The sequence below is a fragment of the Myotis nattereri genome (genome assembly GCF_964212035.1).
Source record: "Myotis nattereri genome assembly, chromosome: 5".
NCBI classification, from domain to species: Eukaryota; Metazoa; Chordata; class Mammalia; order Chiroptera; family Vespertilionidae; genus Myotis; species Myotis nattereri.
The window spans coordinates 42,282,457-42,310,021 of record NC_138080.1 but is presented as its reverse complement, the minus strand read 5'-3'; the positions used below and the strand labels follow the sequence as shown (position 1 = coordinate 42,310,021).

At 41.3% G+C, this 27,565-nt stretch overlaps 1 protein-coding gene across 1 annotated transcript in view; it reads right to left on the bottom strand.

The window, feature by feature from the left end:
• SH3RF1 (SH3 domain containing ring finger 1) overlaps positions 1 to 27,565 on the bottom strand; it is a 171,653-nt gene that overhangs the window by 52,132 nt on the left and 91,956 nt on the right. Inside the window, exons 3-4 of the mRNA XM_081090937.1 lie at positions 12,835 to 13,110; positions 11,921 to 12,016 (exon numbers count right to left, since the gene is read on the bottom strand). Coding sequence (XP_080947063.1) covers positions 11,921 to 12,016; positions 12,835 to 13,110 — 372 coding nt within the window. The remainder of the gene's footprint in view (positions 1 to 11,920; positions 12,017 to 12,834; positions 13,111 to 27,565) is intronic.

Sequence of the window (27,565 nt, the reverse complement as noted above, 5' to 3'; positions counted from 1 at the left end):
ACCTAAGTACAAAAGCAAGCTCAGTCTTCATGTATAATACAAGACTCCCCCCACAGAAGAGGAATAATTAGAGAGACTGATGGGATTACTCAGGAGTCTTTTTAAATAGATCCAAAAGCCTCCCTCAGGTAGCAACTCCATTTAGGCCTCTGCAAACACTTGTTGAATGAATAAAAATGTTGGTGTCTTAACACTAACGAGGGAAGAAAGGGCTGCCTCCCAGACCAGCCCTGTTCAGTTGGAGTATAATATGAGTCACATGCATAGTTTTAAGTTTTCTAATAGCCACGTTTTTCAAAGATAAAAAGAAACAGGTAAAATGAATTTTCATAATGTATTTTATTTAACCCAGCATATCCAGATATTACCACTTCACCATGTAATCATTATTCAGACAGTCACATTCTTTTTATTTTTTTGGTATCAAGTTTTTGCAGTCCAGTGTGCACTGCATCCCTACATCACATCTCAGTCTGGACCAGCCACATTTCAAGTGCTTGATCACCCTACATATTGGACAGCACAGATCGATACCTCAGGAGCTCGAGGCGGGAGAGGAGCTGCACCCAAGGTGGCCAGATACAGAGGCTCACTAAGCACAACGATCTGCTGAACACAAAGTGTGGACAAAAAGGGGCCACATCCTAAACCTGACAAGCTCAGGGAGGCCTCCATGGAAAGCCCTACCAACTCAAGAGGCCGAAAATAACCACCTAGGATGAAAGTTCCTAACTAAAAGCAGGGCATGGTGGGTAGTCACATCCTAGGCCTGTAGCTTCCTTGACAAAGGTCAAGCTTTACCCTAAGTGAGTCTGTCGATTGCCTTTCTGCATTTACAATAACACACCCTTGGAGCGTGAGAGCAATCCCCTTTTTCTGGACCCCTCCGGGTGCAACTTCACACTAGAGCAGAAGAACACAGCCCCTCATTACGATCTTGTTCCCTGAGAACCATCTCTATGTGCTGTAAATGTTAATTATTAACTATCCTTACCCCCCAATGTAAAAGAAGTACCTCTCTGTTTTACTCTTTACTCTTTACCCAGTCCCAGAGACTTCCCTGCTTTGCTTTCTCCTACTCACTCATCTACCACCAGTGAATTTCATGCAACCCTCCTACGTCTCCTCCTTCGATTCTAATGTATAAAATAAGCTGCAAAACTGCCATTCTCTAGAGCACTTCCTCAATCCATTGAGATTTTGCTTCCCTGCAACGGTCAGTTTGGCTCACATAAACGCATGAACATTTTCTACAGGTTTAGGCCTTTCTCACATCAACCAAACGATGACTGAAAGGACGCCCCTGACTTCCCAGGGCCCACATTTCTGAAGCCCCCTGAGCCCTGAAACAGCTCACTAGCAATGCCAGCAAGGTCCCTCGTTTCGCAATAGGGCAGTGAGGAGCACAGACCCACGACATACCCCAGAGGACATCCTGCCCAGGGAAAAGATTTTCAAAGTAACCTTCTCCCTGCCCTACTAGATAAGGAAGAGGAAACATCTCAGTTGGCCCTGGGCTGTTAAAAAATAAATTTATTTATTAAAAAATAAATAAATAAATATGTGGGCTTGGATGGGAGGACTGAGATAGTGGGAAGATAGTGGGAAATATTCCTGGACTAGTTGGACTAGATCAGCCCCCCTGTCCTCATCAGCTCCAGATAATGCCAGAATGTGTGCCCCCCTCCCCCCCCCCGCCCCAACCCCCAAGTTTCTGACTTTGAAATGTAAGGGACGATGGGAGGGTGCATTTCATGGACAGCCTAAAAAGAACTTTAGCTTAGAGAGCTGAATAAAGAGCTGCCACAGAAAGACCACAGGAAAAGCTTGGAACTCGAAAGGTCTAGACTGGAGTCAGGTCTCTGCCCTCACTGGCTGAGCAATGGTGGGTGAACCATTTAAATTCGGTGGCTTCCGTTTCCTCGGCCGTACACAATGGGGAAGGTGGTATCAGTTCTGCATACTCCAGGCAGAAGTGAGAACAGCTGAAAGGGCTAGGTCAGTGGCCTGCAAACTGGCTCGCGAGCCACATGCGGCTCTTTGGCCCCATGAGTGTGGCTCTTCCACAAAATACCGGCTCTTCCATAAAATACCGACTTCTGCGCCTGGGCCACGAAGTTTCAATCGCACTGTATGTGCGCGCCCGCATGTGGTATTTTGTGGAAGAGCCACACTGAAGGGGCCAAAGAGCCGCACGTGGCTCGCGAGCTGCGGTTTGCCGGCCACGGGGCTAGGTGAATGGAAACTATTCTCACTACTCACTGAGGGGTGCCAGCCAGCCCTTCCTTTGCTCTGTTGCCTTGGGTAAGTCACATTATCTCGTGTGTGTCTCACAATTATCATATGTAACATGAAGTTTGACTTAATGATGTGCCAGGTTTTATGCCTACGTAAAATACAAATAACTCTTCTCAACCCCAAACAAAATTACTCTGAATCAAACCCGATGGAGCCTTTCACTCATCCAAACGTTGAGTGACTATTGTAAGCTCGCCGTAGGGTGGGGGAAACGGCGAAACAGCCCCCTGAGAAAAAGAGGACCCAGGAAACAGCACCATGGCTTTCTAACATAAAGGGAAGGAGGTGCAAATTCCGTGTCAGCAGAGCTTGAGCAGGGGAGGTCAGTGACTGAAGAAGGCAAGATAGAGACCAACAGGGAGTAGTGGACACCATGGTGAACTCAGGAGTGTATGCCCTCTCTCAGGGGGCAGCTGCTGGCCAGCATCCATTGATTTTTGTTTGTTTTTAAAGGAAAGGTGGGAATTTAGGCCTGTGTAAAATCTGACTTTTCTATCTTTACAACTAAATAAAACAGAACCACGCTGCAAGCCAAGCATAAAAGTCATGTGGGGTCATACAAGTTAGTGTTCTCTGACTCAGGGAGAAAAATGTAGATCATATAGCAGGGACAGGAGGAAAAGCAAAAGGCACAGAACTCTCAGGCTATGGAAAGACCCTGCAAAGTTTCCCAGACCAACCATCGAGCCAATGCCCCAGAAATAAAAATGGCAGAGTTTGAGGGAGACTTAGAATGGTGGTCACAATGGTTCAATTTGATAGGGACAAGAGAGGGAGGGAGGGAGGGAGGGAGGGAGGGTAAAAGAGAAAGAAAGAGGTAGATGTCACTGGGGATAAAAGAACAAAAGAGCTAAGAAAAGGCATTGAGGTGGCGGGCAGGAGGGCAATTTCAGGGACTCGAGGGGCCAAAGGCTTAACTGTAGGGAGTAAGAAAGCAGAGGCAGTGAGCGAGTATAAATGATTCTTGTGAAGATTTTGGCAGAGAAAGGAAGGAAAGAGATAGTTTCATAACTGAAGGGGAATGCTGTCGAAGAATATTATATATATATATATATGATCTGACCAAGCTGCTGATGATGAAAGACCCAGGAGGAAGGAGGTGGCAACTGCAAAGGAAAAGAAAGACTTCATCCGCCAGGATGAGAGGGAGGCTGTGAACAGAAAAGATGTCAAGAAAGAGGAAAAGCTCTCCCCTGAAAGTTGAGGTTAAGAGGCAGTAATACTTAGTAATACTTAATAAATAAGTAATGTTACTTCTGAAGTAACAGATAGATCTACAATCTAATTATATTGCTGAGGAGACAGACTGATGAATAATTTAAAATTCTGACTCAATGCTCACTGGATCTGACAGTACACCAGCTTTTGTGTATGCTTTTTCCTGTTTGGTATTTGTTCATCAAACGCACACCATAAATAAGAAATGTCTATAAACCAAAAAGATACATTCCGTGGATACAATTCATTGTCAGGGACCTCATTACCAGGTGTAGGAATACTACAGAAGAAATATACATATATCCCAGGAGGTTAAGAATATGGAATTGTCCTTAAATTCTAAGTAACACTTTGCCAATGTAAAGTGACTCACTGACAGAAATTCCATAGTGATGTGTAAATGGTTAATAAATCAGTGACTAATCGTTCCCCTGCACTGATACCTAAAGTAAGAGTGTGTGTGTGTGTGTGTGTGTGTGTGTGTGTGTGTGCGCGCGCGCAAGATGTAAAGGGCATGGAGGGAAGGAGGATCACGCAGAAGGAATTTGGCACAGAAAGAGAATGCTTTGAGTATTGACCATAATGACTTTGTACTTTTGTTTAAAATCTTCCTTCTTTTCAGCATATAGACAAATTTTTGCTCCATACATATGGAAACCTAATAGGTACATTGCCACGAACCTCTATAATCGAAGGCAATGTCATTTTGTAACACTTAGGAAAGTTTTTCCAGAAACACATTCTATTTCATTACTGAGAAATTGGTTTAATAATCAAGACACTTGGTTGTTCATGTTATTATATGTCACATGTGCACACAAGAGTGCAGAACAGCACAAGACTGCCATTCAGTCTTCTTCACAGGGTACAGACATGGCTGAACACTTGGTTAATTCAAGTGAACCGCCTCTGCTACTTAAAACCTTAGTTACTAACAAAACTGAGGATGGATATAGCAACATAATTAACATTTTAAAATAAATAATAAAATGTAAAATACCTTAAAATATTAAGGTTTTAAATTAGTTATTTTCCTCTTTTAAAAAAAACCTCAGATATTTGAAATTGTTGAGTAATGAATCATTTGTGAAAATTAACCTCTTTTTTTTTTTTGCTCCATTGTCCCTGGGTGGGCACAAACCAAAATAAACCTTTTATGCATTAGAATTTGAAAATCTGTCATTATTCTTGATGAAAAACCAAAATTTGCTCCACACTTCTTAAGGAATCTTTATAAAAATAGTGATCCTGTACCAACATTCAAAAGACTAAAAGATGCCTGTGCTCTGAGGCTGGTGCAGGAGCCCAGAGCAATGATGGACAGACACCATGATTCACTTCTCAATTACTGGGCGTGTACTCCCAGACAAGTCACTTAACCTGTTTAAACAATGGGGCGGGGGGTTGGAGGAGATTAACCATATTATGGTTTAGCTACTAGAATGCTTATTACATGGTCATAACAACTGGTGGTTAGCAGTACTATAATAATGTATAGAAAGGCAAAATCACGTGTGTCGTATCATTAAAGCACAAGGAAAAAGAATGAAAGGATATTTACGAAAATTATATGTGATGGGACTAAAGGTTATTTACTTTCTTTCCAACTTTTCTGGAATGTGGTTATATTACAGAAATAAATGACTTAAAATATTTTTATGTAAGATTTGGCTTTTAAGGAACACAGGAAAACATCAAATAATCTCCACACAGAACTACACTCTTGGCATGTGCCACGTGTATAATAAGAATGGCACAAACTGAGCATTCTGCGGACGCGTGCAGCCAGGGGACAGTGGTTCCGTTCCGTTGATGCATACGGGAATTAGGGAAGAAAGGCTTCCGAAGGAAGAAGAGTCTTCATTGGAAGCTGGAGAAAAAGTTGAGCTTTCCACAGGTACAGGTACAAAGAAATACCCCAGGTGAGCTGTACAGGCAGCAATTCCAAGGTGTCTGTTTTCCACGAATGATCAGCAGACCAACTTAGCTGGGGCTCTTGGCATGTGTAGGGGAAAAGGGCCAGGCTAAAGAATTTGAGGACTCCTTGGGGAGTCATTGAGGACATTAGACACCACTTGGTCATTATCCCCGGCCTCTGATTAAGGCTCTACAGGAGACCTGCATTTTTATGTTCTCTAAAAACTACCCAGAGGACCGGAAACGGTCCATTCATGCGGTGAGAACTCAATAAACATGAACTGATCTTTAGACTCTCAGCTCCCTGAAGTTTTCCTAATGGAAAACAAAAGGAAACTCTAAATTAGTAAGAGGCTGCTGAAGAACAGCTAGAGCATAAACTGCCCTGAATAAAGTTCCTTACCTAATTTAAAGGACTCCTTTTCAGACGGAGCCTAGCCAGGGTTGCCTCTAGCTATATGGATTAAGCAGTTGTTCTTGGGAGTCCAGAGACCTGCCTTTACCCTTAGAAATTCAGGAGTCAGTGCTCATTTTCCTTCTGTCGTTGTGGCAGAACAGAAGGCAACAATTACTTGTATCAAGCTGGTAACATTCAGAAGACATGAAAACCTGCACCATGGGACAGAGCCCACAGCACTAAAAAAAAAATAAAGTAAAAATGCTGCTCCAAAGTGAATAGTGAATCAGAATGAAAGATGAACACCTGGTGCTAAGCAAAAGAATAATTCTCCCTTACTGAGTTCTTAACAATATCTCTAACCTTCACTTAGAAAAACTAATTTACTTCAGAATTGAAGGAGAAAGTTAGAGTGACAAGCAACACAGTAATTCTGCCTTTCCGACAATTTTTCTAAATTGCTTTAATAAAAATTAATTTGCCTCAGAAATGAAGGGGGGATCTGGATGCTGAGTCATATAATAATTCTGTCTTTCCAAATCCCCCCCCCCAAAAAAAATCCGTTAATAAGAATGATTTCAATCAATTGAACATTCTCTATTTTTTTTAATGGTAACTCTATGTTTAACCTTTTAAAGAACTGCCAAATTATCTTCCAAAGTGACTGCACTATTTCACAGTTCCACCAGCAATGGATGAGGTGAACACATAACTTTTTAATTTTAAAGGGAAAAAGAATACATTCAAAATACAAATGACAGAATCTTATTGTTCTGTCAGTTCTGATCATGAAATCAAAGACTGATTTGGGCCTTCTGCTCTCATTATTTTCTAGAGCAAAGGTTTTACATTCAGAAATAAAAGATAACATTGCTATTCGCAGCTCCTCCGAGGGTCACCTTGGCAACTTTACATTATGCCCCCAAACCTCCGTTCTTCTTCCTTGGAACACAGACGATATTTCCCAATTCCCTAACTCCTCAGGAGAGGAAGCTGCAGTCTGCCCCTTAAGGCCCCCACACGGGATTTTCCATTAAGACAGATGACACTCATTCTATTCCTAGCCATAGGAAGGTCCTCTGAGATTTGCTTTTGGGTTGGGTTCCAAAAGTTGAAACCAACAAACAATACCTCCAACTGTACACATTAAGCATGTGCAGTTTATTCTATAACCAAAGGAATAATCTCAGGCAGGTGGCAATTCATCTCAGAAAGTATTAGTGAATCTTCTCTATCTATAATAATAAAAGCATAATATGCCAATTAGACCGGAAGGCCTTCCGGATGAAGCTGGGGCTGTGAGAGAAGCCAGTGCCAGCAGCCGGGGGGGGAAGGAAGGCCTACTCTTGCACGAATTCCGTGCATCGGGCCTCTAGTATTAGAGATAAAAGATAGAGGCTCCATGATCTAATTTCCAGAGTATCCAAAATAATTCACCATTATCTTAGTCTGGAAAAATTCTAAATTTGGTATAACCAAACACTCACCCAGCTTCATTTTAAAAAGATCTCAGTAAGGTTACACAAGACACCTTCCAAAATAGCAGGAAGATAAACCAATGATAAAATATATGCTTAGAAGGCAATGCCAAAAAAAGTATAAAAGTTGGCAACATCTAAAAACCAGTTCATTTTTGGTTTGGGTTCAAAAGGTCTCAGGTTGCTCATTCATTCATTCAACCAATACTTTCTGAGAGCCTACTAGGGGCAGGTGCTATACCAGAACCTCAGGAGACCAAGGTAAACCAGAAAGACAAGATGCTGGCCCTCGGGACTTCACATGCTAACGGGGGCCTAGAATATTGGGAGGCAGTAACCACATTAACAAATAACGTGAAAAAGTTACAGAGAATAAAAAGTGCTATGAAGGAGTAACACTAACACTGATGATAATTATAGTTATCACATGCTCAGCTCGTACCAGGTGCCAGGCACTGTGTATAACTACCATTGGAATTAGCTCACTCTACGAAGGGGTTCTATTATTTTACAAATGAGGAGACCAGGCCCAAAGTCCCTCAGGCAATCAGTGGCAGAGTCAAGACTTGAATCTCAGCCACCTGGGCTCAGAGTCCAAGTTTTGGACTTGTGTGTGAAGCACAGCAAATGGAAGAGGAAGAACTACTTTAGATAAGGTGGTGAGGGGAAGCCTGTCAGAAGTGACATTTGAGCAGAGGTCTACAGAACAAGACATGGAGCCCTTCTTTCTGGCAGTAACTAAAGACTAAGAGTACTTGACCATTAGGCCACACCTACTTTATGCCCTACGCACATAAGGAACGCTTATTTTTATATTACATCTACAGCGGAGGAGCAAGTTGCTAATTTTTTTTTTAAACTGGGTAAGTGGTATTTTAAACCAATGACTAGGAATCAAAGTAAAATGATAATTTTAATGAAAATGTATGTTTGCCATAAGCCTACAATACACAATCGTGTTTGAAAAACCATCCATAATCCGATGTTTAGCACTTACTTCGTTCAAACCTTCTGCTTGCTAAGAATCATGTCATCCTTGCCCAAGTGGCTGCTAACCTTGCATGAGTCAGCTCCAAATTAATGAGGGTGTTAAAATCTTTCTATTCTATTTGGTAGAACACTGGTATTTTTGAACAAAGAAAGAAGCAAGATACTAAATTCTTTTTTTAAAAACTGTATTCAGTTCTTGACAAATATACTTTCTTATACATATCCTGGCAGTGTGTCTTCAAGAATTACCTGGGTTTCCCCAAGAAACTCTTACCCCTCACCATTTCCAACCTGCTCAAATGTAGGAAGCTCCGGTCTAAACAGACTGGAACCCGCAACCTCTGGGACTTCAGTGGAGAGAGGTCTGAGGCACACGTTTCCAGGAGGGAAGAGAGGATGTGAGAACAGCAAGAGAACACTATCTTAAGAATTTAAACAAAGGCTCCCAGGGACAGAATGCGAAGAGCCATTTATACAGCCATTCTTGCCCCTACCCAATGCCCCCAGCCAAGTTTCTCTTAAAAATTCTGTACTTCAATAACAGGCCATCTGTTTGCAACTCACGCTATCACTACCACCTATTACCTATCCTAACACAGGTAGAGACCACAGTTCACACTTGAGGGAGAAGAGAGAAAAGACAGTTGAAGATAAGAAGGGAGGGCCAACTAGTTCAGGAATGTTTCCCACTATCTCAGTCCTCCCACCCAATTCTCTCTTTACCTATCTCTAATGCTTAGCTCCTTTCAAATTACCCCACTCCTTAATCCCACAGCGGAACCTACTCCAGGTCCAGAATCCTACCCCCAGGCCCATCCTGTTTAGTTTTTGACACATGCAAGTTCCTTGGGCCTTTCCATTACCAAAGCCAACTGAGGAATTGGGGTGGTGGGGGAGGTCCCAGCTTCTGCTGACAAGCCTATGGCAAATGAAGACATTCCTCTGGAAACTCGGAATTCAGTTCTGAACTCATTTCCCTCATTATACGTGGTGGTGAGAGTCTTTTATTTGATCATGACTACACTCTGGCATACTCTGAGTCACAGTCTGATCTGAGCTCCAAACCACTGTGCATAAGACATAGCAGTGCCAGACCCTTTGAGGTATATTATCTCATTTGATCTTCTCAAAACATCTGGTAGGAGGTGGGGTGGGGGTGGGGGGGTCAGTGTTTGGCAGCACAGTGAAAAAAGCAAAAGGAGCTAATACTGATGGAGACTTAAATGTATGTTTACAAGATCTAAAGAAAATAATTCACAAATGAATTTTTTTAACATAACCTGTTTTTATACTGGGAATGGTCTGGGCCCTGAAGTGGTTTACAGAGCAAAAGAAAAAGCATTATTGAGAAAAAAGCCCCAAGTTTGATTCCTAAAGTTGGCTTAGCTCTGAGACTGCCTCGTAAGACCATCTCAACTTTACTTAAATGGTTGAATTTCAGTAGGTCGCTATTGAAATGTTCTCCCCTGTATTAGCAAAAAGGCTAAGCCAGGTGTCACTCATCCGCACATGCTTCCCTCCCCACCAGAAACTTCCATCTGATGGCCTGACATCAAAGAAACAGCCAGAGTCTCTGAGAGATGGATGATTTGTTTACTTGGTCTCAACTGGCAAAATTCTGGTTCAAATGAGGGAAAACGCTCATTTGAAAGGAAAGAGGCAGAAGAAAAGAATGAAAATCCTTTCCACTTGGGCAGCAGTTTCTCTTTCCAACTTAAGACAGAGTAACTATAAATAATCCGATGACTCGAGTGACTCTGGACTTCCCCTGGGTGGATCTTTATGCCTCTCTGAGCAATTCTACACCCGTCCAATAACAAAAGCATAGCAATCCTTTTTCCTGCATCACACACCAAGTACTGGCATGCAATACTGATAATACCTAACAAGTAAAGACAGGCTTTCCTTGCGAAGCTTGTGCTTACCCATGCTCTTCAATGTAACTATTCGAATTCTTGGAAATCGCTGTCATTTTCCATGACCCAGAGTCAGAATATGTAAATAATAGACAGGAAGGAATGACTGACAGTTAAGAATTGTTTTTGGTGTTTACTTTCAAAGGAGGAAAAAAAATATTTCAATAAACAAGACTATCTGAAGGGTGTGGATCAAGTTCAAGGCTCGTAGATGGTCTGAATTACTTTTCCAACTGATTTTTCATGGGAACTTTGGCAATAATCACACTATCTGTGGGGGAAACTGAGTGTCATTTTAGCTTTGAGAATCATGCCAAAACAAATGCCTCAGATAAAAAGATGGGAGAATAAGTGATAGTGGTTTTTCTTTTTTATATGCTTTGATATCTTAAATAACAGAATCGCATTCAGTTCCCTAAGCAATCAGTGCTCTTACTTTTTGGCTTTTGCACATGCTGGTCTGCCTGCCTAAATGTTCTTCCTGCCATAAAAATTCATCTTTTCCATTTCTCTTGGTTAACCCCTTTTATCCATCACACAGATACCCACTAAGAACTCACTCTTCCGGAAGCCTTCTGTGACCTCAGCTAACTTTGTGTCGTCGGTTGGGCTGTGCTTCATTCTTTGAGGATGCCTTCAATTTTGTTTTCAGCAAAAAATTATTTCGCCTAAAGGACATGACAGTGTGTGTACATCATGTAAGGAAGGCTTATTGTAAATTGCAACTTCCTGGTTCATTTTTAATTCGTGTTATTCCTTAAAATAATGCAACCATGTGATTTTAGACATATTCTCTAAAAAGACTTCACTTCATCAGATTGGCCATACATAACCTTTCCGAATAACGCTGATTAAAAAAGGGGGCGAAGGGAAAAGCTGCTCCTGGGATGGAAGAGAAATTCATTCATTCACTTGGAGTTTACTGGAGGCCTATTCTGAAAATCACTATTCTCATTCCGATGATGTGGCAGATAATAAAGGTAAACAAATAACCAGACACATTCATTTTCCACCTTACTCGGGAACGTTATCAACCCTCCGAACCAGAAGCTGGCAAAGGGGATAGAACACCTGGAAACAGCATAGGAAGCACACAGTGAGGTTTCACAAGACACAGGATGCTTTCAGCAGGGACACAAAGTGAAGGGTTTCAAATATTTCAGTCTCATAATCTCCTGTTATTGTAGTACAGGAGGGAGGAATTCTTCCTAATCCATCCGGTGATCTGGATGGAACAGGGCATTCCCAGTGCTCTGTGTTGTGAGGACATTATTATTATTATTTTAATCCTCACCCAAGGATGTTTCTATTGATCTTAGTGAGGGCGGAAGAAAGAGAGAAACATCGATCAGTTGCCATACTGACCCCTTCTGGGGATCAAACCCACAACCTAGGTATGTGTCCTAACCAGGAATTGAACCTAAAACCTTTTGGTGTACAGGATGATATTCCTACCAACTGAGCACCCTGCCAGGACAAGGACATTATTTTTTTTTTTAAAGACTAAGTTTTTGTCTCCCCCAAAGTTTTACTGATATAAAATTAGCATACAACACTGTATTTTTTCAGGTATGCAACACAACGATTTAATATATGTCTATATTGCAAAATGATTATTAGGACTTCTTAATACTCCAGTGGCTTGATTAAGATTTATTTGCTAAGCTAAATACGAACATGATATACGTGTCTACAGATGAACTTACCTCGACATATGAAATTGGAAATATTCCTATTTTGTCTGCCAGCATTCCTTCAGCCCAGTTTTCATCCACTCTGCGGATCACAGTCAGAACATCATCCTAAAGAAACAATAATCATTAGTCTACCTGACCCCATCAAGCTTGTCACTCAATTTATCTTTTCAATAAAGGGACTAAAGTTCTAAGAATACATGAATAAAAACCCTGTGACATGCCTTTAGTACATGAATCCAATGTTTTGATGAACTAAATGGTAACTTTCAGTCAACCTGGTGCCCTTTCTGAAAGCTGTTAAACTAGAACCCCTTCTAACCAGGGGTTGGTTGCTCACTTTGTTTAGATCCACAGATTGCAACCTCTAGTGCTACCCAGCCTCTTGAACCCATGTTTTAGATGGATTCTCAGGCTCTCGTCACTTTCTCTCTGATAATACACCAAATGCCCATTTAAATGCATATCCCACTGTTTTTCTTTACACAAAACACAATATCCTACTTAAAATTCCAAAGCACACAGGGATTATCAATTCAGTTGATATATTCCAGCAAAGAAATTTACATAGAAAATAAGGAAGTAATGCTGTTTCATTTTGTTATTCATAATTTGGTGAATTAAAATCCCTGGTGGCACACATACCCTGTATAGCAACCTAGAATTAAATTTAGGCTCTAAATATGAAAATGATACCACACAGAGCATCAACCAAAATTACCTTTCATATAGAACAACCCAAGCACAGAATTCCTTTGTGTGTGACTTAAGAAGACTGCTTCCAGGTGTTTTTAAAAGCACAGTGATACAGTTCACATAACACTATTTTACCTTTTTTTTGCAAAATTAAATACGAGCCCTGTTGCTGTGTATCCAGGTACAGGGGACTAACTGGCAAATGGAAAACAACCTCACCCTGACATTACCTTTGCAAATGGGAGGCAATCTTTGTCTGCTTCCTTGTCTTTCACCTCAAAGTCATAAAGTGCTTTGCACTGAGGTGGGGGCTGAGGTAACGGTTTGATAATCTGCACAAAGTTGGTGGGGAAAAATCCATGGATCCCGTTGACTTCCCCGTGGTACCAATTTTCATCCACTTGTCGCCGCAGAATGATGATGTCACCTTTGCTGAATTTAAGGTCTCCAGGCTCTTTCCCTTCGTAGTTGTATAATGCTTTGGCACATGGTAACTGAGGTATACCCTTAAAGAAAGAGATGAGTTTTAATGGAAAAACATCCTCAACGTGTCTGAAAATTTAACTGTGTTATCATTCTTTTCAAGCTAAGGTCAAACCAACATGTTGCCCTCGGAAGAAAATCTCACATAAAAAAAAAATTATACATGTGTCTCACCAAAAAAATAACCAACAAACATATGTCACAGTGAAATAAGAAGAGTCGACCACCCATGCACAGTCCCTGGGATTTAGCCTTCTGCCCCTAAGTCTCATTTTGTGGGGTATGCTTGGAGTATTTATTTGATACATGGAAATACAACTGCTGAGTCTGCCTCTCTGGTATAAAATTCATACACTCACTAAAAAAACAACAACTTACTGCCTGATAGTAACTACCTTATTCAGCAGGACAAATGATAAGCGCTGAGAAGAAGAAATTAAACAGGAGCACAATTCATGCACTGACTGACTGCTCGGAAACTTGGTGCTTAAGAATCAGAGTTTGGCTTTGGGCAAAACTCTCCCAACTGCTTTTAATGTGGACAGTAGGACCTATTGTCTCATGAACACTGGTATCTATTGAGGGCCTACTGTGTGCCAGGGCCTGGAATACAACAGTGAGTCAGAAAGCCACAGCTGCTGCCCTCTCCGAGTTTATCGTCTGTGATCACACAGACATACAGTCTTTCACAATCTGCGTAAGATCCTTCAACTCGGCGCTTTCCTGGTTACAGAGCACCACTGGGTTGATATGCTAATAGCTGAGGTTATAAATGTTATTAATTGCATTCTGATTTTAAGTGACAGGTTTAAAAATGTCACGTGTGTGCGCGTGCCAGGGCAACCTAATCATCAAATGGGTTAAATGTGATATTTCCCAATGGCATTGGAGGTGCCCATTCTTGAGCATTAGCTGTCACTTTAAGAAGAGCTCTGGCCTATCGGGGACACTTCTGCCTATCACTGATTTAAAGACTAAATGGCAAATCAAACATGTATATCGTAATTCACCGAATGAGATTCCTGGGCTCCTGCTTTTCACGTACGTATTAATTTATTCACTCATCCAGAAAACACGTATCGCAGACAACATGCTAGTGCTGAGACCTGAAAGAGGAACGGGGCTCCGTTCGTATCCTTAAGGGACAAGGTATTAGATAGAGTTATAAGACAGGGTAGTGAGAGCAACGATAGAGTTATGCTAGGACACGGAATTCAACAACAGGTATGACAGGGGTGCAGAAAGCACAGGCCGGTGGTGGGTGAAAAGTGAAACACTTCCTGGAGGAAGTGGCACCTGAGCCAACTGAAGGGTACAGAGGAGTCAGCCAGGCAAAGCTGGAGCAGAAGAACGAAAGACAGTGAGGGCGCTGCAGGCAGAGAACACAGCCCCAGCAAAGACATGGAGCGTGCTGTGCGGCGGGAGCGGGGTTTTATACAGAACACGGGGTTTTACAGAACGTGGCGCTCCCGGAAAGGGACTGCGGAATATCAAGTCGGGAGAGGTGGGCAGAGGCTCGACTGTGGAGAGTCTTGAGTGACATGTGAAAGAGCTTCCATTGCCATGTCCCTCAGGCAGTGACAAGCCACTCCCAGGCTGCAGGCACGGCCAGCCATGAGAAGAGCCGTGTGCCAGGCAGATGAGTCTGGCGGCAGGATGGGAAGCGGACAGGAAGTGGGCTGGCAGGCAGACAGCTCTGTGCAAAGCACTGGCCTCGACTAGTTGAAATAGTTTTCAGGTTTCCTCTTTCTAATAAGTAGAGCAAGAGGGAGGATTACTCATGTTGCTACCCTCTCCCTAGCCCCGCCCCCACAAAACAACAACAACAAAAAAACGGATGAGAGTGCTACACCCTGGATGGCAACAAAACTTCGTAATATAGTTGTTTTTTTTTTAAAAAAAAACAGTTTGGTTTCTAGTCAGAGATTTAGAGTCTGACCTACTTATAAAAGCCAAACTTTTTTTTGTTAATTTTGTTTGGCTGAAGGGGACCAGCCAATTCTTGGATCTCAACATGCTATTGGCAGGCGTCTTGTCTTGGCTTGGCCCGTAGGATGTTGTGTTTGGTTAATGAGAGCTGCTCTGGAGGCCAATGCTCCGGAAGACAGGGGCTGAGCCTTCCAGAAGTCCTGGGACCCTCATGTGCCCCTCTGACTTCGGGGCCCTGCCTTAAGATCCTGCCCTGAATGGCCTGACTCCTGCTGCCCATCCTTGACCTAATCTTGTAAACAACCCTGCTGCCCCTTTGGCTTCCCCAGAAGGGAAATGCCCATCAGGAACTCAGGTGCTTCACAATCCTGTGAACTTCGGCCACATTCCATTCAAGGTCCAACCTTATGGAAGGATTCTAATCTCTGTCTACTCTCCCGGAGAGACCTCCCTACACTCTCTTCTTTACTATGTCTTTCTCAAAGTCTGGTTACCACAATTAACAGTGCTTCCCAAGTCAGGTTTGAGGAAATAACAGTAAATAAACACAGCAATAAATATGACAGTGAGAGCCCAGCCAGCATGGCTCAGTGGTTGAGCGTCAACCTATGAACCAGGAGGTCATGGCTCAATTCCCGGTCAGGGCACATGCCCGGGCTGCGGGCTCGATCCCCAGTGGGGGGTGTGCAGGAGGCAGCCTATCAATGATTCTCTCTTATCACTGATGTTTCTTTCTCTCTCCCCCTTCCCCTTCCTCTCCAAAATCAATAAAAATGTATTTTTAAAAATATTACTATGAGGGACAGAGCAAGAGTGATTGAGCCAGAAACAGAGCACTGACAACGACTGCAGTAAACGAATTCTTGCAACATAGCTGATGGGGCCATGATCAGACAGCAAAGGGAACCTTTTGGGAGCCCAAACTCCAGAGCCACATGCCTGGGTTTGAATCCCAGCTCAGCCACTTACAAGCTGTGTGATCTTGAGCAACTTGACCTTTCTGTGCCTCATTTTCTTCATCTGGGTTGTTGTGAGGGGTCAGTGAATGAATGTATGAAAACCACTACAAATGGCCCAGCAGGCAGCAAGTGCTACAAGCGCAAACTATCATCATCATCATCATCATCATCACCCAGAATGAAAAGCCTGTTCGCCAGGGAAACACAGCACCTGAAAATGCATTTGTCTCCATGCAGCTGAACGCCTTTCTTTTTGGACGAATTCACATAGCAATTACATTTTAATACATATTCACTGTAGAACAATGCAAAGAATGCTCCTCCTAGGAAGTGTTCGGGGTTTTGAAACGTGCACTTCTGAAGCCCACATTTGTTTTCTGAGTGGAATCCATTCATCTTCTGGTTGAAGAGAAGAAATTACAAATTCACAGACATGCACCGTTTAATAGGGGATGGCGTTTTAGATGTGGCTGTAGTTCATCTTGACAGGGCTAATGTAAGGCACTGGATGCCTGCATGAATTAATTGAAAATCCTATTACAAACTTGGTGACAAATAACTCTATTCACCATTACGGCCTGTTCTCTCGATTTTCCCCCCACCTCAATTAGCTCTTTTTGGCCTGCTCTGCCCAAATCCATGCCAGCCAAACCCATGCACCGAGATTCTGAGTGAGCACTCTTAGAAACCATTCTGAACTGCTCCTTGAGGAGATCTGTAACATTCCAAACTACCCACAGTGTGGTTCTTTGGTGATATGCTGATGTGGGAACTGAAGGAATTTATTCCTTCACAGATCACTTCTACACACCAGTGGCCTCACGGACTTAGTAACATTTCCACCTCACAAAAATCTAGTAAGTGTTCCTAAAACCATCAATCATGCTTATCACAATGAGCAGCAAGGATAAAACTTATCACAGGGGTACCCATTATGGTTAGCCTAGTTACAGCTCTGTGACTGCAACCTGAAATGCATTCATTCACACTGACTTGCTAAGGTTATTTCAATGACCAATAACCGCAGAGAAAGAGTCATAAAGCTTATGGCAATCTAACCCAGGAGCAGACATTTGTGCATCTGGCTGTGTTTTTCTATGGTGTTCTTTTTCAATTCAAAGAGGCAAAGAAGCCAGTTTGTGTCAAATTTCTCAAAAGAAGGTTTCCCACATTAAATGAAATGAATTCTACTCTGATTTCAAATCAAGCCAAGTTCAGTGATCTTTAAAAGACCTATTCCCACACAGACTGCAGATGATTAAGGCTAAACGGTTAACGACTTGGAAGAACAATAAAAGAATGTATTTTTCGTCTGCAACATCTAAAGGATAAAGACAGAACAATTGGCTGGATAGCCTAGGACTACTCTTGTGGGTGAAATACACACAGAGCTCACGGAGGCACTGCCTTCTCATTCATCTCCTTAGAAAGGTCGGGGAGTCATGTCAGCACCCGGGCCCTTTGCCCTCAGCGCCTTCGGCGGGCTTTCCAAACGACCGCCTTTCTTCTGCATCCTCTCATCAGGCCACGGCCCCTGAGGAGCTGCACAGCTTACATTTCACTTGGCTCCACATGAAAGGGAGGCTTAAAAGGAGAGAAAGCCAGAGAGAAACCAACTCCGCAGTCTAACCTGGGGTTTGCAGCTGTCACTCACGCTGCCAGCTTTATCAAAAAACTTGGCAATTTAGACAGGGGAGGCAGTATAACAATTCTAAATCTAAAATACATTTAAATAAATGATGACTCTCTTGCTCATAGAGAAAAAGAATACCTATGATAGTGAGCCAGTTTTCCTTCTCAAGTAATTTTTGCTTCTATGTTATATGGACAGGTATTTTATCTGACATTAAAATCCTCATGAGATCAGCACACAAATATTTTTGATTAAATGTTTTACCCTCCATTTCTGTACCATCAAGTGCATCCCGATATATCTGGCAAAGCACTACTTGATGATCTAGCTGAGAGTCTAACAGGTAAATAAAACATTCACTGACAATTTATTTTATAGACTCTAAATGCCAATGCTCAGATATAAATGCAAGACAGCCCCCTGAAATTCAAATTCCTTCATGCATTTCTTACTGCTCCATAAAGTAAAAGAGATTCAATGACCTACTAAAAAGAATATCTAGAAGATACTCTTGTCATGGGAACAGCAATAAACTGTATAATTTTGTAATTTAGTTATATCTAAACTGGTACAAACTCAGGCTTATTCCAACCTGAATTTCAAAAACTACCCAGAAAGAATCGAGGCACAAGGAATCACAGGAATAGGAGGTAATGCACACAAAGGAATAAGTAGCAAAATGGGTTGAGGAAAGGATTTTTTTAAAAACGTCCTTTGTACAACGAAATACATGTTGGCTTTTCTCTAAAAAGTGAAATATCTACCAGGATATAATAACAGTATTTATAAAAATACTGATTCTTTAATTGTTCATAAGTCTTAAATATTATCCTCAAGGTGTCTAGGTTGGATCATCACTCAAATATCATTGAACCATCACTTGAAATATTTCCACTTCACTATAACAAACATTTAAGATGAACATTACAAGTTATTTTTCCAAAGCAATATCTGAAGGGACTGAGAATCCCATCCTCCCACATGAGTCAAATACTGAGCCAAATATAAATGAAGTTAGTTGAAGTAAAAGGATTATGTTCAAACATCAGAGATAAAATAGCAGTTTTCTAACAAGAAAAAAATGACCTTAGACCCTTTGTTAAATTCTTTTCTATGAACCACAATATAGAAAACAGGTAAATGAATCTGTGTGGGATGGAGGCAGGCACAGCCATCCCCTTGGTTCCTCTCTCCTACTTGTCCAGGACACCCTGAGGGCACACCCAGGAGCGCAGTTTGGAGGGCAATGCTGTAGGGAGAGAAGTGAACGAAGGGCCACTGTTTAAAAAATACCCATATTTAGGGGCTAAAAACACCAAGAACTAAAGGTCAGGAAGAGGACCAGCAGAAAACCACCATTGTTTCAAAAACAATGCCTTATCCACATCACCCATGTCTTTATAATCTGGAAACGATTCCCAATTACAGCATCAATGTTCCAAACAGTGAGTTTTATGGCCCTCCATTTGGACTGACGGTTCCACATCATATTTTCCACACTCAGCAGGCAAACCAGGCTGCTGTCATCACCTCCAACCTCAAACATGCCATTCCTCCTCGCTATTGCCCGGATGTTGTGTCGCCCCACCCGCCCTACAAATTCATGTGTTGCTATCCTGACCTCCAAAGGTGATGGTGTCTGGAGGTGGAGCCTTTGGGAGGTGATTAGGTCATGAGGCTGGGGCCCAGTGGTTCTCAACCTCCTGGCCCTTTAAATACAGTTCCTCATGTTGTGACCCAGCCATATAATTATTTTCGTTGCTACTTCATAACTGTAATGTTGCTACTGTTATGAATCGTAATGTAAATATCTGATATGCAGGATGGTCTTAGGAGACCCATGTGAAAGGGTCGTTCGACGCCAAAGGGGTCGCGACCCACAGGTTGAGAACCGCTGCTGGAGCCCTTCTGAATGGGATTAGTGCTCTTATACAGGAGACCCCACAGAGCTCTCTAACTCCTTTCGCCTGTGAGGACACAGGGAGAAGCTGCCAGCGATAACCAGGAAAAGGGCCTTCCTCAGAACTCAACCATGCCGGTGCCTTGATCCTGGACTTCCCAGCATCCGGAACTGTGACAAGTGATTTCTGTTGTTTATTGAGCACCACCCGGTGTCTGTGGTACTTTTACTAGAGCAGCCCAAATGGACAAAGACACTCCTGCACCAACATTCATCAAGAACAGCCCACTCTCCCTCCACCTTCCTGCCTCGGGAGTCCCCAGCACTTGTTCATGGATGATTATACAGCTGCAGTTGATAATTACGCTGCATTTCTTTCACTCACATCTTTATGTCTTTCTAGGAGAGCTGCTTCTGTTGTCTAGAATCAGATGTAAATAAGACAATTCTGGTGTAAGGCCACAAAACAGACTCGTTCACTGATATAAGGGCAGCCTGTGCTCTAGGACGCAGCGCAGCATTGCCTCCTTGGGGAAGACTCTCCCCACCGTCCCCAGGTCTGCAGAAGGTGTGGCTCTGCTGCACACACAGGATGTCTCGTGCAGACTGCTGTTACGGCCTTGCTCTCCCTCAGTTTACAACCTGTTTCCCCTACTAGATTGTAACCTCCGTGAGACCTGGGACCACGTGTCATCCATCTTTACGTTATAAGCTTCTACCTCGGTGTCTGTAAGTAAATTCTTGCTCTATGAATAAGGGACAACATGTTATGGGTGTGGCTCAGTTGGTTGAGCGTCATCCTCCGAAAGGTCGCCAGTCAGGGCACATGCCCAGGTGGCCAGCTCCATCCTGGCAGGAGGAGCATGGGAGGCAGCAGATCAATGCTTCTCTCAGACATCGACGTTTCTTTCTCTCCCTCTTCCTTCCTCTCTCTCTAAATAGCAATAAAAAACAAACCAAACTTTTTTTTTTTTTAAACATTATCTCTACTGGGCTGAGTGCTAAAATGTGGACACCTAAGTGGAAAAATACCATATCCAAAGAAAAAGCAACCTGAAAGCCCAGCCGTTGTGGCTCAGGGATTGAGTGTCAACCTATGAACTAGGAGGTTGAGGTTTGATTCCCAGCCGGGTACATACACAGGTGTCGGGTTTGATTCCCAGTAGGGAGGTGCAGGAGGCAGCCAATCAATGATTCTCTCTCATCATTTATCTCTCTCTCTCTCTCCCTCTCTCTCTCTCTCTCTCTCTCTCCTTCTTCTTCTTCCTTCCTCTCTGAAATAAATTTAAAAAAAAGAAAAAACAACTTGAAAAACAATTCTAGAGAGAGTCAGGCTCAGCAGGTTTGAATATTTATGCGTTCCTGGTACTCCACGTGAATGGCAGACCATTAGCCTCTGCTTTTGAAACTGTCCTCAGTGCCTCCCACACAGCACTTGGTGGACATGCGACCCTGAGACATGAGAGGAGCAGGAACGTCATTCCCATTCCCCAAGGTTGCTGGGGCACCTGGGCACACAAAGGAGGTACAGAAAACCCCCGAGAAACAAGAGTAGTACTGCTGACGGGTGTCCACCCAATAAGCACTGGAAACACAATACATTCTGGGAATGGGCAGTTGAGTGCTTTGTACTGAGCAAATTGTCGGCGTTTGAAAAATGTGAAACGAATTATGCAGCCAACCACAGCAAACAAATATTTTCCTTACAGACTCACTCGGGAGTTATGAGGAAATAGTCATGAAAATGATATACGGCTTTTATCTTGGATGGCCTTAAAAAGGGAGTATTCAACAGACAGACAAATCATTAAAGAAAACAAATCTTATTCGTTTCTCTAAGGGAACATAGCCATTGAGATGCAGTCACTGAACTAAAATGCAGGAAATTCATACCACTCGTTGCCCTGAATGTTAGTTTTCTGTTTCATCACATGCTTAATAATTACAATAGTATTTTGCAAAGAGCAAGAAAATTTATTGAGAAAATTCCCTGTACTAACTGGAGCTAGTATCTTGAGAACGTAAGACAGGATGAGGGATAAGTCCTGGCAAAGGTCAAGTTTCTATCTCTTTGAAAAACAGCTGGATTCCTGCCCTTCCCTTTGCCCTGCCTAAGACTCCCACCTGTGCCCAGCAATGTGGGACTAGATAGGAAGGAATAACCATCTGCATGGCCTTGTGTACTCCATACAGAAACCCAGGAAGGTAGGCAGAGTCAGGAACATAGGAGGGGTGGAGAGGGGGGTGAGAACAGGTTTTACAATTAAATAAAAAGGGTCGGAAAGGCCTTGACCTAATTCAATTGCCTGGTTTTAGGTTGGGTTTTTTTTTTGTCCAGTGCTTTCATGAATATCCTGGAGAGAGTTTGCTCATGTAATTTAAACATGACATTAATTGGGGAAAGGTGACTCACAATTTCAGAATTAAAACAACCTTAGAATAGACTCAAACCTATATGGACAATTAGATAAAAGTGCTAAGGCAACTCAACTGGGGAAAATAAAGCCTTTTCAACAGCTGGTTCTAGAATAATTAGAAGCTCATCAGGGGAGGGGCGGAATGAGTCTTGACTCCTACCTCACACATCATACACAAAAGTTAATCAGAGATAAATCTCAGAATCACATGTAAAAGCCAAAACTATAAGTTTTCTAGCAGAAAATAAGGGAGAATATCTAAGGGATGAGGTATGCCAAAAAAGCTTAATTAACCATAAAAATTTATAAATAGGACTTCATCAAAACTGAAAAATTCTGTTCATTAAAAGACACAATTAGGGAAATAAGAAATTCAAGGCACACATAGGGAAAATATTTGCAATACATATATATGACCAAGGACATGAATCCAGAAACATAAAGAACTCCTACAAATCAACAACAAACAACACAATTTAAAAACAGACAAAACATTTGAACACACTTCATAAAGATACATACGTAGTCATGAAGAGGTAGTCAAGATCATTAGTAATTAGGGAAATGCAAAATAACACCACAATAAGATATTATATCACTCTCATTGGAATGATTAAAAGTTTTAAAAGACTGACTACAGGAGGTCATGGTTCGATTCCGTCGGGACACATGCCCAGTTTCAGGCTCAATCCCTACTAGGGGGTGTGCAGGAAGTGGCCGATGGATGATTCTCTCTCATCATCATAGATGTTTCTATCTCTCTCTCCCTTTCTCTTCCTCTCTGAAATCAATAAAAATATATTTACAAAAAGACTGACAATGTTATCAAAGATACAGAGCAAACAGAACTCATACATTGCTAGTGCGAGTCTAAAATGGTACAACCACTTTGGAAAACTGTTTGGCAGTTTCTTATAAAGTTACACATACACTTACTCTATGACATAACAACTCCAATCCTAGGTATTAACCTAGGAGATAAAGATATATGTCCACACAAAGACTTGTACAGAAATGCCTGCTGCAGCACTATTCATAATACCAAAAATTGAAACCCCAAAATGTCCATCAGGACAGGAGACTAGATAAACACTGGAATCCTTATTTAGAAAAAAAAAATGAATTACTGATACACACGAGTGAAAAAAAATCAGAATAAACATTGTATGGCCCTAGTCAGTTTGGCTAATTAGCTAGAGCGTCGGCCTGTGGACTGAAGGGTCCCGGGTTCAATTCCGGTTGGGGGCACATGCCCAGGTTGCAGGCTCGATCCCCTGTGCGGGGCGTACAGGAGGCAGCTGATCCATGATTCTCTCTCATCACTGATGTTTCTATCTCTCTCTCCCTCTCCCTTCCTCTCTCTGTAATCAAAAACATTTAAAAAAATTATATGGTTACATTTACATACAGTTAAGAATAGTTAAAACCAATCTACTGTAATAGAAATCAGAAGAGTAGTTGTCTGTAGGGGGTGGAGAATGAATGAAAGGGGACATGAGAAGAATTTCTGTTATTCTCTAGTAGTCCCTCTGCCCTTATCTGCAGTTTTGATTTCCATGGTTTTAATTACTCATTCTGAACTTTGGTTCAAAAATATTAAATGGAAAATTTCAAAAATAATTCATAAATTTTAAATGGAGCATCATTCTGAGTAGTTTGATGAAATCTCACACCATCCGCTCCGTCCTACCCAGGACGTGATTCATCCCTTTGGCCAGACCTTCCACACTGTATATGCTCCCCACCCATTCATCACTTCAGAGCTGTCTCAGCTATCTGACTGACAGTGAATATCACAGTGCTGTGAGTCCTTGAGTCCTTGTGTTCAAGTCACCCTTATAGTAGGCACAGTGCCTATGGCATTTACCTCACTTCATCTCACCCCTTAGGCATTGTATCATCTCACATCATCACAAGAAGAAAGGCAAGTACAGTACAATTTTGAGAGAAAGATTACATTCATATCACATTTACTATAGTTTATTGTTATAATTGTTCTACTGTACTATTAGGTATTATTATTAATCTCTTACTGTGCCTAATTTAGAAATTAAAGTTTACCACAGGTATGTATGTATAGGACAAAATATAGTATATTTAGGGTTTTGTACTATCCAAGGTTTCAGGCATCCACTGGGGGTCTTGAAACATATCCCCTGTGGATAAAGGGAGACTACTGTAATCTACATCTTGACTGGGATGTTGGTTATCCAGGTGTAGAAATCCTTCAGTCCAGCCGACGTGGCTCAGTGATTGAGCATTGACCTGTAAGCCATAAGGTCACGGTTCAATTCCCAGTCAGGGCACATGCCCAGGTTGTGGACTCGATTCCCAGTGTGGGGCGTGCAGGAGGCAGTCGATCAATGATTCTCTCATCATTGATGTTTCTAACTCTCTCCCTCCCTCTCCCTTCCTCTCTGAAATCAATAAAAAATATATTTTTTTAAATAAATCCCTCAAAACTTAATACATTCCATGTTTAAGAACTGCAATTCATATATGTAAATTTTACCTCAATATTAAAATGTTTTAAAATAAACCAGTAGCAGCACTTGTAAAAAAAAAACCAACAAAAATTAGAAATGACCACATACAGCAGATCTGCATGGAGGAAAAGATATAAAAGTACCACAGAGATAACAAGCTACACTGGCAATCAAGAGAGGGGCAAACTGGAAAAAACAGAAATCTGAAGTCCAGAAGTATAGAGTTTAGAAAGACGGCCCCTTTTCCAAAAGGAATCCATCCCTGAGGTTCAGAAATAGGAATCTATAATGTATGGTTTCTGGCTATAATCTAACCCTGCATTTACGAGCCAATCTCTCACTAGATGTCCAGGATAGATTCTGAGTCCCATAAACAAAAGGAACTGCAGTATTCAGTGGGGAGAGATATAAATGATTAAAGTGTCTGGAAAATATTATGACAGGCAAGGTGCAGAAATTGCGATATATTAGTGGGTAGTATTAAAGTAAGTCTTCAAATACAATGAAAAGGTCTTACACAGGGAAAGTAAGTCAGCTTCATGTTCACTAAAGAAAAAAATACAGGCTTAAACTGATGTGTGCATTATTTAAACTGGATAAAGGAATTTCCTGATGGTGAAGGGTTTTAAAGAATATCACAATAGATTATGATATCTTTCACTGAAAACTCTTAAAAATAGGACAGCTTCACAAGTTTGGTTCTGGCCACAAGCAAAGGAACAGATTATAATTTACAATCTCTAATAATGCTATGATTTCTTTGGCAATTAGACCATTTGAAAGAATAATTTTAGTCTTGATAATTTTGTCCTTTCTTTTTAGGAGTGGAATCTCAAGAAAAAGGTAGTGATGAGGTATGGGAGAGTGAGCAGGGGCGGGGCCATGGGGAGGGCATGGGGGGGCGGGGCGAGAATATGAATTAGCCTGCAGAAATCAACTCAAATGAAGCCAGCCAGCTTCAATACTCCAAAGCCTATCACAACCTATTACAATCTTGTTTGGAAAAAAAGAGGCAAGCTCAGCTGTGGTCAAGCACACCAAGCTGTCTTTCATCTCACTACTTTGCTTATGTTGAAAAAGTAATACATAATGTGTGTTTTTCTGTTACTACTCTTCAAAGGAGTGTTCTGCTAGTCAATTAAATGTGATGTTTACATAGTGACGATTGAATAATTGCTGCAGAATAACACCCTCTTACTTTGAAATGTATCAATGATATAAAACCAATCCTGTGAAACCCATAGGGTAGAAAGAAGGTCTTTAAAATATAATTAAGTCTTTTTATTAAAAATATGCATTATGTGTTGAAATTCTGGCTTTAAAAAGTATTAAAGGTATACACTGAATGCAGAGACGATCTTAGAAGTGTTTCAACTAAGCTATTTCACCTCTGAGTAAGTCTATTGTAAAATGATGCTTAAAAAAGACTTAGAAATATTCTGTGCTACTAAAATGAGTATTACTAGAAAACACCAATTGCCTTTACTTTCTAAATTCTCCATTACATGACTGTGCAAGAAATGCTACGATAAGGGAAAAAATATTCATTTTGCAATGAATAATTTTACCAAGAGTTATTTTAAAACAAGCAGTTTTATTAAAGCTCCTCTCCAAAAAAAGGAGTATTCAAATTCAAGTATATTAATCACCAAAAATAAGAAATAAGAGAAACTTAAGGGGAAAAGATTTACTAACTAAGCCAGTTCTGACAAGCCCAAATGCAACTCTTTTAATTTCACTTAAATCATTAAATAGTAGGATACAAATTACAGGTATTTTCAACCAACATAACCATTATATAAAAGTGATATATTAATTTTCATATTTCTAGGTGATTAAATATATAGCAAAGAATATAAAATTAAGCAAGATTCCACATGTGTACATCTGGGACTACTTTTATTAAGCATTTAATATGTATTGCATAAGAATATCATTCTACCTATATTCATAATAATAGAAAATTGAGATAATGAGAAAATTGGTCATCTGAGATGGTCATGGCAACAGATTAAATTACAGTTTTTAAAAATGTTTATTCATATAATACACTACATTTGCATGTTTAAAAAATTATTTAACTACATGTTTCCTTGGTAAAAGCAACTAGTTTTTCATGTTCACTGGGCTGTGAGCAAGTTGAGGGCAGAGAATGTATCTCATTCATTTTTGAATCCTGACAGTCCAACCCATCGCACAGAATCAACTCATGAGATGACTGCTTTTGTGCTGCCTCTTACTTTATTCCATCCTTCAGAGATCTGCCAGATTCACCTTCTTAAAAATGTATATTTACCAGACTGTCTCTTATCCACTTTTTCTTCCCTAAATACCAAAATCAGTTCCAATCTTGTTTGGCACTTAAGATGCCCACGTCATGACCCAAAATTGTTTTATCAAATACTTCACACTTCTCTCCAACAAGAATCCAACAGTCTAGTTAAACTAGATTCCCTCCAGCTCCTGTAATATGGTCTCTCTTCTCCCACTTCAGGGATATTTTTCCGCCACTCTCTCCACCTCAAGAATCCTCTTTCCAACACCTTATGTCCACTTGTCAGAAGTCCATTCACCCTTCAAGACACAATTCAAATACCACATTTTCCAAGCCCTTCCTGATTTCCGAATACGGATGTAGAGTCTTCTTTTGAAACCCAGAAGGTTTTGTTTATAGTCCTCTATTGGCTTTATTGTACCTCTTATAATATGCATTTGTGTACTTAAATAATAACCCTACCAGACTCAAACCTTCCGAGAACAGGGATAGTCTCTTGTGCCTTCTTGAATCACCTGCAGAGTCTAGTACTATACATTATATATAGTAAGCATACTTACTGAAATGAATTACATCAATCCCTCCTCTCTAAACAACTCTTCTTCCCACCTACTGGACAATTCAGAGAAACAGGGGGAAGTTTCTCCACTTTTAGCTTGTACCTCTGTTCAAGTTAGCAGTCTGTGTTGGGTGTCCCACTCGAAGGAATTTTGCTTAGGAAATTTTAGTGGCTATTTGCCTATATGTACCAACCAAGCAAAACGTCAGGGGACTGACATGGGGTCTGCTTGCATTTTTTGCTGTTATACCTGACCTAGGCAAGGAAATCGAAGGAAGAGACTTAAATCAAGGCAGTAGTTTTCGGTGGGGTGGGCTGAG